At 46.5% G+C, this 13,484-nt stretch overlaps 1 protein-coding gene across 1 annotated transcript in view; it reads right to left on the bottom strand.

The window, feature by feature from the left end:
- The window catches only part of LOC120984666 (heat shock factor 2-binding protein-like), a 45,391-nt gene that overhangs the window by 18,140 nt on the left and 13,767 nt on the right, over positions 1-13,484 (bottom strand). Inside the window, exons 3-4 of the mRNA XM_040413421.1 lie at positions 11,335-11,484; positions 6,741-6,870 (exon numbers count right to left, since the gene is read on the bottom strand). Coding sequence (XP_040269355.1) covers positions 6,741-6,870; positions 11,335-11,484 — 280 coding nt within the window. The remainder of the gene's footprint in view (positions 1-6,740; positions 6,871-11,334; positions 11,485-13,484) is intronic.

The raw sequence follows: 13,484 nt of genomic DNA, 5'->3' as shown, positions 1-13,484 counted from the left end.
TCATCCAAAAGCTCTCAAACGAGGGATTCCTAAGGGACAATATTTAAGGGCCCGCAGGAATTGTTCCCAGCTATCGGATTTCAGAAAAGCTGCTGGTGACCTTCAAGATAGATTTCTATCTCGAGGTTATCCTTCCCAATTACTCAAGGAAGCTTACCATCACTCTTTGAGTCTCAACAGAGATTCGCTAATATCTCCCAAATCAATTCCATCAGGGATGGAGAGTGTGCGGATCATCGGCACGTTTGATAGCGCTCATGATCAAGTGCGCAACGTGCTATCTGAATATTGGGACATCCTCAGATCCGATACGGATATTGGTCATCATATCCCGGACAAACCAGCAATTACCTTCCGTCGCAGCCAAAATTTGCGGGACATTTTGGTTCATAGTATGTACCAGAGTCCTAGACAACATACCTGGTTACATAATCCCATTTCGGGAATGTTTCCTTGTGGCTCTTGCAAGTTTTGTGGCTATATCAACAAGAACAAATCATTCTCTGGTTATGCATCTGACAGAACATTCTTCATTAGACCATTCGTGAATTGTAAAACTACTGGCGTGGTCTATTTGATGACATGTAAATGTAGCCTGAAATACGTTGGCAAAACGATACGGGAGCTAAGACGGCGGATAGGGGAACATGTATCTGATATCAACAAATGTCAGGACACACCTATCGCCCGCCATGTGGTTGAATGCCATAGCGGTAATGCTTCCGTTATCAAATTTCAGGGCATTGACACCGTGAAGAGATCACCGCGAGGCGGTGATTTGGACCGCATTCTTTTACAAAAGGAGGCACAATGGATTTTTAGGCTGGGTACCATCAAACCGTCGTGGTCTAAATGATGCCATCTCCTATGTTCCGTTTATTTGACTATGTGCGTCCTTTATTTGATGATATCTAGTCGATAGACATGTTGGCATTGATCTGTCATTGTGAGAGGGTGACATGTTCATCCATTGATATGTGTTGATGATGATTCACTGCAACATACATTTGGACATCCATCATATATTTATCAATATATGTCATCTTCTGCAATATTACCTTCACTTTAACTATTCATCATAATATGTATATGGATATCCTCCATACAGTTCAGTACGGTCATTCTCTATAACTTTAACCATTATTTGATACTGCTTGCTTACCTTTAGGGCTTCCGATTTTGCTCCTTTAATATTGCTGCCTGTCATATAGTAAGCCGCTGATATGTCCCTGCTATTTTGTTATGATACAGCGCTGCTGCGCTGACCCCCCCTGAACGCATCCTCATTCCTCCATAGCCGTCAGTGGACCAGCCCAATATAATTGTTTGATCTGGCGGATTGGCTGCCGGCAGGAGGCGTGTTCTTGGGGGCGTGGTGTTCCTCTTTAAATCACGGCGTCTGCCTGGCCGCTTTGCGGACAGTACAGAGCCGAGACTATATGCAACTATCAGTACACCGTCTCCCACACCAGGATTCGGTGCAGCGTGACAAACACTGTTAGCAAGCCGATTTCAAACCTCTGCTATCGGCGTTAGGCAGTTAGGTGTAGTGGCTACCTGGCTCCTGATGACGTGCATGTGCCAACTTGCACAGAAACGCGTAGAGCCGTAGCTCAGTGTGTGTAGACCTGCTGCTGCCGGTGCGGTTTGGTAGCCGGCATCAGCGGTGGGTCTATGTAGTTAACTCACCTACTTGGTGGATAGTGTCTGTGAGTCGGCATAGTGCACAGCCGCTCCTCACTCTAACCGCCTCTGCTCAGTGACATGTGGTCACTGGTCAGTCATTTGGTTGCAGTGTGTGTCAATTCCTGTGAATAACTTTGGGAATCCCAGTTCCCCAGGGATTATACACACACAGTATCCATCTCTGTCAGCACATTACACCGGCATTACCTTGCCGGTCGGAGCATCATATCCGTGTGTCAGTGCGGCGGTTTTTAGATATTTCAGTCCGACTATCCCCTCATGATACCTTCTATAGACCTCCTATATATACATTAGGTAGTGTCAATGAATCCACATGAGGTTAGACCAATCAGGATAGACGGATCAGTCTTATTTTGATTCATATAGGTTTCACCCCCCCTTCCTATGAGCACTAATAAAACCATTATTATTTTGCTCCATTTTAGCGTCCTTTTCAGATACTGTATGTAACCCAATCATCTCCAGACAGTAAAGCCCCATTGTTTATAAAAACTCCCGTACAGGACACACAATGCCTCCCCTCTGCCTGGGAGATAATTAGGTCAGAAACTGTATGTAACCCAATCATCTCCAGACAGTAAAGCCCCATTGTTTATAAAAACTCCCGTACAGGACACACAATGCCTCCCCTCTGCCTGGGAGATAATTAGGTCAGAAACTGTATGTAACCCAATCATCTCCAGACAGTAAAGCCCCATTGTTTATAAAAACTCCCGTACAGGACACACAATGCCTCCCTCTGCCTGGGAGAATAATTAGGTCAGAAACTGTATGTAACCCAATCATCTCCAGACAGTAAAGCCCCATTGTTTATAAAAACTCCCGTACAGGACACACAATGCCTCCCCCTGCCTGGGAGATAATTAGGTCAGAAACTGTATGTAACCCAATCATCTCCAGACAGTAAAGCCCCATTGTTTATAAAAACTCCCGTACAGGACACACAATGCCTCCCCTCTGCCTGGGAGATAATTAGGTCAGAAACTGTATGTAACCCAATCATCTCAAGAGACAGAGGGCTTCTGTTACAAATATTATCCGCGAACAGTCTCATTTTGTGATTCCTATTGCCAAACTTTATACCCGTAACCTGTGAATGAGCCCTGATACTTTCCGCTAAAGGTTCTATTAACGCAAAAATAATAGGAGAAATGGGGCACCCCTGTCTTGTTCCGTTATTAATTGGGAACGGGTTGGATATCATTCCATTAACAAAGAATTTAGCTGAGGGTTTCGAGTAGAGTGCCTATACTCCAAACTTCGACAATACTTCCTCCAAGGACCCCCAATGCACCCTATCGAGCGCCTTCTCATCACTTGACCTTGCCACAAAAATAAGGTCTATTATGCGTCTAGTACCATCTAATGTTTGTCCGGATTTAACAAAGTCATGATGGACCAGGAGGAGATTAGGGGGGATAGTCTATTGTCCAATAGTTTAGAGTAAATTTTAAGATCAGTGTTCAAAAGAGCGACGGGTCGGAAATTCCCTGGTTGGTCAGGAGATTTTCCTGGTTTAGGGAGGGCCACTTTAGTGGCTTTGAGCATTTCAGGTGGTATACCACATTTCAGATGTGGAGAGAGTATTTTTTCAAAGGTTTTGAACTATTCGTTGGTTAACCCGCCTGGACCTGGAGATTTATTGTTTTTGGATGATTTGCTCATCTGTGATATTTCTGTAAGCTCAGTTGGCTTATTGGTCGGGAGACAGTTTAGGCAGCGAGATATCGGATAGGAATTTATTAATGAGGTCAGGGGTCGGTTGGGGCAGTGAGTTATTATCTTTGAGATTAAAGAAGTCAGACTAATAATCAGCAGACGTATTGGATATTCCTTGAGGGTTAATAATCTTTTCTTTGCGTGAATTATAGATAATCGTTAGTTTCTTTCTATTATGGGTGACTTTAATTTTATTGGCCAAGATCGTACTCGCTGTATTTCCTTGTGAGTAATATTTGGCCTTGGATTTCCTCAATTTCCTCGAAACCACTTTGAAAAAGTTGGTATAGTTCGAAATGTAAGTCTTTACGTTGGTTAAATGTAATTTGGTAGGGTTTTTTTGTGCATAGTTTTTCTAGGTCAGGGTTTCTATGGAGTCGTGTGAGGGGTTGATTTTTTATGGGACGACTTGTAGCTTTCATTGGTGTCATTTTAGAGTAAATTACACTTTTTGATCGCTTGTTATTAAGTTTTTTCAATGGCAACTATAATTAGCAATTCTTTTTTTTATATACCGGTATATTTTTTACAGCGTTCCCCGTAGGGGATAATTTACATGATATTTATGTAGTCCGGGTCGTTACGGACGCGGTAATACCAAACATATGGGGGAGATTATTTTTTTTCATTGAACAGCATATATTTTTTTTACTTACATTTTTTTATTTAATAAATGTTTTTTTTTTCTTTTTACCACTTGCTAGTCCCACAAGGGGACTATAACCGACACATTCTGATTGATTTTAACCCTTAGGGTACTGGAGGTTTTCATTTTTCTTCCCTATCTTCCTGAAGCCATAACTTTTTTTATTTTTCCGGTCACATAGCTGTGTGGGGGCTTATTTTTTGTTGGACAGGCTGTACTTTCTAATGCCACCATTTAAAATGGCATAAAAATGTAGTGTGAAGCGGGGAAAAAAAATCCAAATGGGGTGGAATTTGAAAAAAACGCAATTCCTCCACCGTTTTACGGGTTTTGTTCCCATGGCGTTCCATTTGCGGCAAAACAGACCCGTGCCCTTTATTCTCTGGGTCAGTGTGATGACAACGATACCCACATGTGTAGGTTTTTATGTCTAAACACCACTTTGGAGTGTGTGACTTTTTAATCACATTTTATTACATTTTGTTTGGGTAAGAGAAGCGATGAAAAAATGGCAAATTGGGTATTTTTACGCTTTTTTCCGTTACACAATTTGCCATATTGGAAAAATATTTTTATTTTTAAATAGTACGGGTGCTTTCAGTCTCAGTGATACCCGGGATGTTTATATTTTTGTTATATATGTAAGTATTTTTTTTATAATACGGAAAGGGGGGTGATTTAAACTTTTAGATTTTTTTTATGTTTTATATATTTTTTTAAAGTTTTTTTTACTTTTTGGCAGTGATTTTGAAGCTGGTACTTGAGCCTACAAAATAATTTTTTATTATTTTTTAATTCTGAACAATCATGGATTTTTTAAATGGATTTATTACTGAGAATTGCTCATTTCTTATGTTGACCTGCCACCTGGTGGCCAAAATTAGAATTGCATCTTAAACGCCCTAAGCCTCTTCAGCGAGGCTGAGTGTATTGAAATCAATTATCGCCATCCTCACTGGCCGCAGACGATGCCTGTAAGAAGCCTGGAAGTGTGAGCTTCTGGGTTTTTCACCCTTTAGATGCCGTGATCTCACTTGATCATGGCATCTAAAGGCTTTAATAACTGCGATCGGCATTAATGCCATTCGAGGTAATTAGCCGCGGGTCTCTGTTGTTTGAAACAGAGGAGACCCGCCGGCCATGACGTCCACTGCACTTGCGAGCGGGCGCCATGTTTTCCTATCGCTCCAGTGCATTGCATTTTAATGTCAGTGCTGGAAACTACTCAAGGCAGGCTTAGGGCCTACATCAGACCCCATTCAGCCTTTACATGCATCAGCACCCCACGATCGCATTTGCGGAGTGCCGATGGGAGGCAGAGGGAGTCCGTTCCCTCTGTCAGCGCTTTACATGTGAAGGGCGCCATTGCCCGTAGCATGTAAAGTGTTAAACATCCCTTATTGTCACTCTTGCCGGTCCAGGCTGTTAGAGCAGGACTGCGGTTGTCATGCGAGAACCGGGGCCCCGTTCCCCGCTGCACAGGGGACCTGTGCAGTGCTTAGACTGGGCCGCCATGAAAAGCGGCGGCCCAGCCTGAGGCCCCATATGGGTGGTCACTAAGGGGTTAAGAAAAATCAAAAATCAAAATAATCGAAATAATAAATAAAAAATAAATTGCCCCGCTAGACAAAATGACTACGCGTTTCGGAGCCCGGGCTCCCTCCTCAGTAGCCGTGAATACCGTAGTCATGTAATGACATTTTTGGATGGTTTTATAATCCAAAAGTAATCGATAAAACACAAACTACTTTAAGGAAAAACATAAAAAAACATCATCCTCACGCATCCAGGCTTGGTTCATTTTGACAAAAGAGATGTTTTGGGCACTGGCGGAAGACAACTTGATCCGTTTAGGGGCCCCCATGCCCCATCATGCTGAAAACCCTCTCCAAGAGGACATTGGAGGCCGGGCAAGAGATAGAGAGCGGGCTGTGCCTGCCCAGAAATCCATGGGCTCAGGGAACTCAGTAGCCAGATAGGAGAGTCCAGGTAGGACTTAACCTTGGTGTTGAGGCGGTAGGTCTTACATTTATTTAAAGGGGTTGTCCACTTTATTTACATTGATGACCTATCCCCAGGATAGGTCAATATCAGATCGTCGGGGGTCCGATGGCGAGCAGGTATACAATGAAGGGAAGGAAGTGCTCGAACGAGCGCCAAAATCGGCTCCCTGATGATCTGATATTGATGACCCATCCTGTGGAGAGGTCATCAATATAAATAAAGCGGACAACCCCTTTAATGTCTGAGGGGGCTTCCAGTATGCATGTTGGTCGGTGGGTTCTGACCTCCACCAGAGGACTCATCCTGTTATTAGGCCTACTTCTTCATACTATAAGACCTGACCACCAAGCTGACAAGAATTCTCCTCACCTTCATGATAGGTGACGACTGCTCCTTCTATACATTTCCAATAATACATTTTTATGGCAGGTCAAAAGTCTCACGTCGGTGGGGTAGGGTGGTGCACTGCAGTGACCTGTCATGAGTCCACAATGGGAAGATTTCAGTGGATTTCTCTTCCGGGGAAGTGTTATATTTAGTGGTGGGTTTGGGATATGTTTGACAAACATGATCTCCACATTAACGTTTCTAGATGATAAACTGAAATTAATGGGCTTAGGTTTGACCATGGTGTGTCCAGGGTCAGTCAGACCCCTGCACTCACTTGTGATGGTACCCGCCAGACCAAGGACAAAGCGACTTTCTTCTGTGTCTTCATTCTGATCGACTGCAAAGGACTCCACAAACCTGCTCACAGTCTGCCCGGCCAAGCTGAAGAACTCGGCGGTCGTATCCTGCCAGAAAAAAAGACATAACTAGAGAGGAGAACGGGTACCAAGAGAGGATACTAACCACCATACTACCTATAGGTATGTGGGATGACTATCCCCTTACGTGTCCCCACCCTTAACTCACTTACTGAAGTCCTGGTTTAAATTAGCCCTCAGAACCCGTATAGTCATAGTTCCTGGACCACTTACTCCTCTAAGTGATCATCCTGATTTACCTCCAGGACTTCAGGGTTCATTTTCTCATCCGTCTCCAGGCAGAGGCATAGTCAGAATACGGGACGTGTGGACTATCTCTGGCCTTCACCTCCTGCAGACCCCTCTGACCCTTTTCCACAGTCATTAGTTCTTTGGTTTCATTATTTTCCAGCTTGGAATGCCCTCTCCTCCGCTGCACCTAGTTCGCAACTCAGTGGTGAACTGACCCAATGTGAGAAGCTATATCTACCTCCGCTCCTAGACATGCTATATCCATGATGTACAAAATCACGCGAACCGAGGAGCTAGGGGACAGGCGATCGGCACCATAGACTCAGCCCCAGATACATGTCTACATGGCAAAGGGAACTGGGCTCTGGTCTATCTGCAGATCCGTGTAAGGCGACTTTCACACTAGCATTTTTCTGGATCCGGCAGGGTTCAGCAAAAACGCTTCCGTTACGGATAATACAACCGCATGCATCTGTCATGAACGGATCCGGTTGTGTTATCTGTAAAATAGCCAAGACGGATCCGTCATGAACTCCACTGAAGGTCAATGGGAGACGGATCCGTTTTCTATTGTGTCCGAGAAAACGGATCCGTCCCCATTGACTTACATTGTGTGCCAGGACGGATCCGTCTTTCTCCGCCCCACATGCTTGCAGTATTATTCTGTCCACGATGGGAGAGCAACCAATCCGAACAGAATTCATTCTGGGGACTCTGTTTCGTTCAGTTTTGTCCCCATTGACCCTATGACGGATCTCAATAGCGGAAAGGGAAAGCACAGATGTGAAAGTAACCTACAGTTGCAAGAAGAAGCATGTGAACCCTTTGGAATGATATGGATTTCTGCACAAATTGGTCATAAAATGTGATCTGATCTTCATCTAAGACACAACAATAGACAATCACAGTCGGCTTAAACTAATAACACACAAAGAGTTAAATGTTACCATGTTTTTATTGAACACACCATGTAAACATTCACAGTGCAGGTGGAAAAAGTATGTGAACCCTTGGATTTAATAACTGGTTGAACCTCCTTTGGCAGCAATAACTTCCACCAAACGTTTCCTGTAGTTGCAGATCAGACACAACGGTCAGGAGTAATTCTTCACCATTCCTCTTTACAGAACGGTTTCAGTTCAGCAATATTCTTGGGATGTCTGGTGTGAATCGCTTTCTTGAGGTCATGCCACAGCATCTCCATCGGGTTGAGGTCAGGACTCTGACTGGGCCACTCCAGAAGGCGGATTTTCTTCTGTTTAAAGGGATTCTGTTGTTGATTCACTTCTATGCTTTGGGTCGTTGTCCTGTTGCAACACCCATCTTCTGTTGAGCTTCAGCTGGTGGACAGATGGCCTTAAGTTCTCCTGCAAAATGTCTTGATAAACTTGGGAATTCATTTTTCCTTCAATGATAGCAATCCGTCCAGGCCCTGACGCAGCAAAGCAGCCCCAAACCATGATGCCCCCACCACCATACTTCACAGTTGGGATGAGGTGTGACAAACTGCCATTTGCCACTGGGCATTGTAGAGGACTTATGGCTAGCCTCCTGCCCTACGACTATGGCCCCGGGACATGTTGCCCTTCAGGAACAGTGTGACAGAACTGTGCCGCATGTCTGGACTGTTGGTGGGACCGAACGCGGTCAGCGGTGTATGCTGGGGATTCTGTGGAGCTGGAATCGTATGCGCGGATACACGAACGCCGCTGACCCTTACCTTCTTCCATACTGAACTTTCAGCTCCGTTCGAAGATGGGACTTAGTCGTTTTTCTGCATGAAATTGACCGACCGCACAGCCCAAATTTATGGAACTGTTTTGGGCAGGAAATTGTGCTTGCGGTCGGTCATAAAGGACTTCCACTAAACTTTTGATCCGCTGGAGGGATTTGTGTGATTTTTGGAAGTGGTTATATTTGATGTATACTGAGTTTAAATATGTAATTTTTATGGAGATGGAATGTATGGTTTTAAAGTTACAGTGTATGTTTAAAAACTGTATTTTTACTGTCTGTGATAGTTATGTTAATCCATAATTATATTTCAGACAGAAGGGAGGATTTTGTGTATTCGGGTGGGGATTCCTATCCTATTGTTCCCACATGTGTATTGGTGATCTCCCTTTGTCCTGGGAGATAATTGAATTGCACTTCAGGTGTCTCCAGGGCAGAGAGGAGGAAACCATGATGCATTGTGGGGACCTGCATAAATACGGGCGGGTAGCCCTCAATAAAGTGTGTTCAGTTCATGTTTTTCTAACCCTTCAAAACGCAGCCTCGTCTCGTTATTGGAGGGAATTGCTGTATCACGCTGGGGATTGCTATGCTCTGCATATTCCCTGGAGGAGAGATCTTACCCACACGGTCCTGAATGCTGGAGGTTCATTCAGGGTGGAAGGAAGACGGCGCGCTCCAGTTAAGCTACGGCGGTTGTGGAGTCTGCGGTGCTTGTGTGTCCAGTGCGGTGCTTGTGGTCCTCGGCGCAAGCTAGGAAGCGTCCATTAAAGGAAGCGGATCCGTTACATGGGATTGGTGTGCTGTTCTTTTACACATAATGTTGTGTTTCTTCAAACAACTCACTTTGGTTCATCTGTCCACAGAATATTTTGCCAGTACTGCTGTGGAACATCCAGGGGCTCTTGTGCAAACTGTAAACGTGCAGCAATGTTTTTTTGGACAGCAGTGGCTTCCTCTGTGGTATCCTCCCATGAAATCCATTCTTGTTTAGTGTTTTATGTATCGTAGATTCGCTAACAGGGATGTTGCATATGCCAGAGACTTTTGTAAGTCTTTAGCTGACACTCTAGGATTCTTCTTCACCTCATTGAGCAGTCTGCGCTGTGCTCTTACAGTCATCTTTACAGGACGGCCACTCCTAGGGAGAGTAGCAGCAGTGCTGAACGTCCTCCATTTATAGACAATTTGTCTTACCGTGGACTGATGAACAGCAAGGCTTTGGAGATACTTTTATAACCCTTTCCAGCTTTATACAAGTCAACAATTCTTAATCGTAGGTCTTCTGAGAGCTCTTTTGTGCGAGGCATCATTCACATCAGGCAATGCTTCTTGTGAAAAGCAAACCCAGAACTGGTGTGTGTTTTTTATAGGGCAGGGCAGATGTAACAACACCCCAATCTCATCTCATTGATTGGACTCCAGTTGGCTGACACTTAGCTCTTGGAGATGTCATTAGTCTAGGGGTTCACATACTTTTTCACCTGCACTGTGAATGTTTACATGGTGTGTTCAATAAAAAAATGGTAACATTTAATCTTTGTGTGTTATTAGTTTAAGCAGACTGTGATTGTCTATTGTTGTGACTTAGATGAAGATCAGATCACATTTTACCAATTTGTGTAGAAATCCATATCATTCCAAAGGGTTCACATACTTTTTCTTGCAACTGTAACTCACAAGTTATCAGGGTCATGTGGCTGTCGCACGAGGTGGTGCAGAGCCCTCACTACCAAACACTTGCTCAGCAGTAGGGACGATGCTTCACATTGGGAGTGGCTCCTCTATGGCAAGAGATGTTCTCCATACATGACTCTCTTCTCTGGGCTTCTGTATCTGCCTCACCTGAGATCGCTTGGTTGTCTATGTTCTCTGGACCCATTTCCAAGATCAAAAGAAGGGATTCTCCGATTTTTTTTATTTAGCAATGAGACAAATTATCCCTTCTAGATGGAGATCAAATGAGACCTTGCATACAATGTCCTGGGCAGCGGATGTGATCAGACGTATGGGGGAGCTCAGAGCCGAAGACCAGAACTCCACTTCAGCCTTCACCCAGCTTTGGTCTTCAGATACGACGCTCCCCAGTGTTCTCTGTAGGGCACACAAAGGGTAGTCTCCCTTCTCCAGATCCATAACATGGTTACGGTACTCCTTTCCACCCCTTCCCTCACTCCACCCTTTTGTCCAGTCCTTGTCAGATTTGTTCTTTGTTTTTTTTATTTGACCTACATATAACGCCATATTGTATTGGCTCTATAACTCATCTTTACTACATTGCGTTTTTTTTTATATACCTACCTTTGTATTATGTCTTTGCTGTAGATCACATGCTGGAATTTCACTGATGTGCTCAATAAAAACTGTTTGAGCCCATAATCATCGATGGTGGAGCTTCTACCATTTCTAGTAGTGGTGGTCCACATCTCCCGGAAATCTACCATGTCCAGCTCCAACTGCCCACATTCCCTCTCTGCACCCAAAAGACATCTGAGACAAGGGTGTCCTCTGCTCTCCACTACTCACCATTCCTAGGATGCTCCTTACTGTCTCCTCCCTGTTAGAGACTCCCCACAACAATGTGCAGAGCGCAGACCCCATCTCAGAGCAGAAGTCAACCTGCTGGACATTCTGTTCTCGGAGCTCAGTCACCTGGAGAAGCAGAGACAGATTCTCCTGCACAAATAAGGAGAGCAATGTAGCCGTGCAGTCCACAAGTGCCCACCGCCACCACCAAACCACACGGAATCCATCCCTGCTACTGCTCACACCAGCTGCACACCCCGACATACACGCTCCATGGCCTGCCACACCTGACACCTCCTCCTGACACACGCTCCATGTTCTGCCACACCTGACACCTCCTTCCGATACACACCCCACACCTGACACCACCTTCCAATACACACCCCACACTTGACACCTCCTTCCAATACACACCGCACACCTGACACCTCCTTCCAATACACACCCCACACCTGACACCTCCTCCTGACACACACTCCATGTCCTGCCACACCTGACACCTCCTCCTGACACACGCTGCATGTTCTGCCACACCTGACACCTCCTCCTGACACATGCTCCATGTCCTGCCACACCTGACACCTCCTCCTGACACACCCTCCATGTCCTGCCACACCTGACACCTCCTCCTGACACACGCTGCATGTTCTGCCACACCTGACACCTCCTCCTGACACACGCTCCATGTCCTGCCACACCTGACACCTCCTCCTGACACACGCTCCAGTCCTGCCACACCTGACACCTCCTCCTGACACACGCTCCATGTCTGCCACACCTGACACCTCCTCCTGACACACGCTGCATGTCCTGCCACACCTGACACCTCCTCCTGACACACGCTCCATGTCTGCCACACCTGACACCTCCTCCTGACACACGCTCCTGTCCTGCCCACACTGACACTCCTCCTGTACACACGCTGCATGTTCTGCCACACTGACACCTCCTCCTGACACACGCTGCATGTTCTGCCACACCTGACACCTCCTCCTGACACACGCTGCATGTTCTGCCACACCTGACACCTCCTCCTGACACACGCTCCATGTCCTGCCACACCTGACACCTCCTCCTGACACACGCTGCATGTTCTGCCACACCTGACACCTCCTCCTGACACACGCTCCATGTCCTGCCACACCTGACACCTCCTCCTGACACACCCCACACCTGACACCTCCTCCTGACACACACTGCATGTTCTGCCACACCTGACACCTCCTCCTGACAACATGCTCCATGTTCTGCCACACCTGACACCTCCTCCTGACACACGCTGCATGTTCTGCCACACCTGACACCTCCTCCTGACACATGCTCCATGTTCTGCCACACCTGACACCTCCTCCTGACACACGCTCCATGTCCTGCACACCTGACACCTCCTCCTGACACACGCTGCATGTTCTGCCACACCTGACACCTCCTCCTGACACACGCTGCATGTTCTGCCACACCTGACACCTCCTCCTGACACATGCTCCATGTTCTGCCACACCTGACACCTCCTCCTGACACACGCTCCATGTCCTGCCACACCTGACACCTCCTCCTGACACACGCTCCATGTCCTGCCACACCTGACACCTCCTCCTGACACACGCTGCATGTTCTGCCACACCTGACACCTCCTCCTGACACACGCTGCATGTTCTGCCACACCTGACACCTCCTCCTGACACATGCTCCATGTTCTGCCACACCTGACACCTCCTCCTGACACACGCTCCATGTCCTGCCACACCTGACACCTCCTCCTGACACACGCTGCATGTTCCTGCCACACCTGACACCTCCTCCTGACACACGCTCCATGTCCTGCCACACCTGACACCTCCTCCTGACACACGCTGCATGTTCTGCCACACTGACCACCTCCTCCTGACACATGCTCCATGTTCTGCCACACCTGACACCTCCTCCTGACACACGCTCCATGTCCTGCCACACCTGACACCTCCTCCTGACACACGCTGCATGTCCTGCCACACCTGACAACCGCTCCATTGCCTGCCACACCTGACACCTCCTCCTGACACACGCTGCATGTTCTGCCACACCTGACACCTCCTCCTGACACACGCTCCATGTTCTGCCACACCTGACACCTCCTCCTGACACACGCTCCATGTTCTGCCACACCTGAC

The sequence above is a fragment of the Bufo bufo genome, unplaced genomic scaffold, assembly GCF_905171765.1.
Source record: "Bufo bufo unplaced genomic scaffold, aBufBuf1.1, whole genome shotgun sequence".
In the NCBI taxonomy this organism is placed as follows: Eukaryota; Metazoa; Chordata; class Amphibia; order Anura; family Bufonidae; genus Bufo; species Bufo bufo.
Note: the sequence above shows the minus strand (reverse complement) of the source record. Positions and strands in the feature narration are given on the sequence as shown.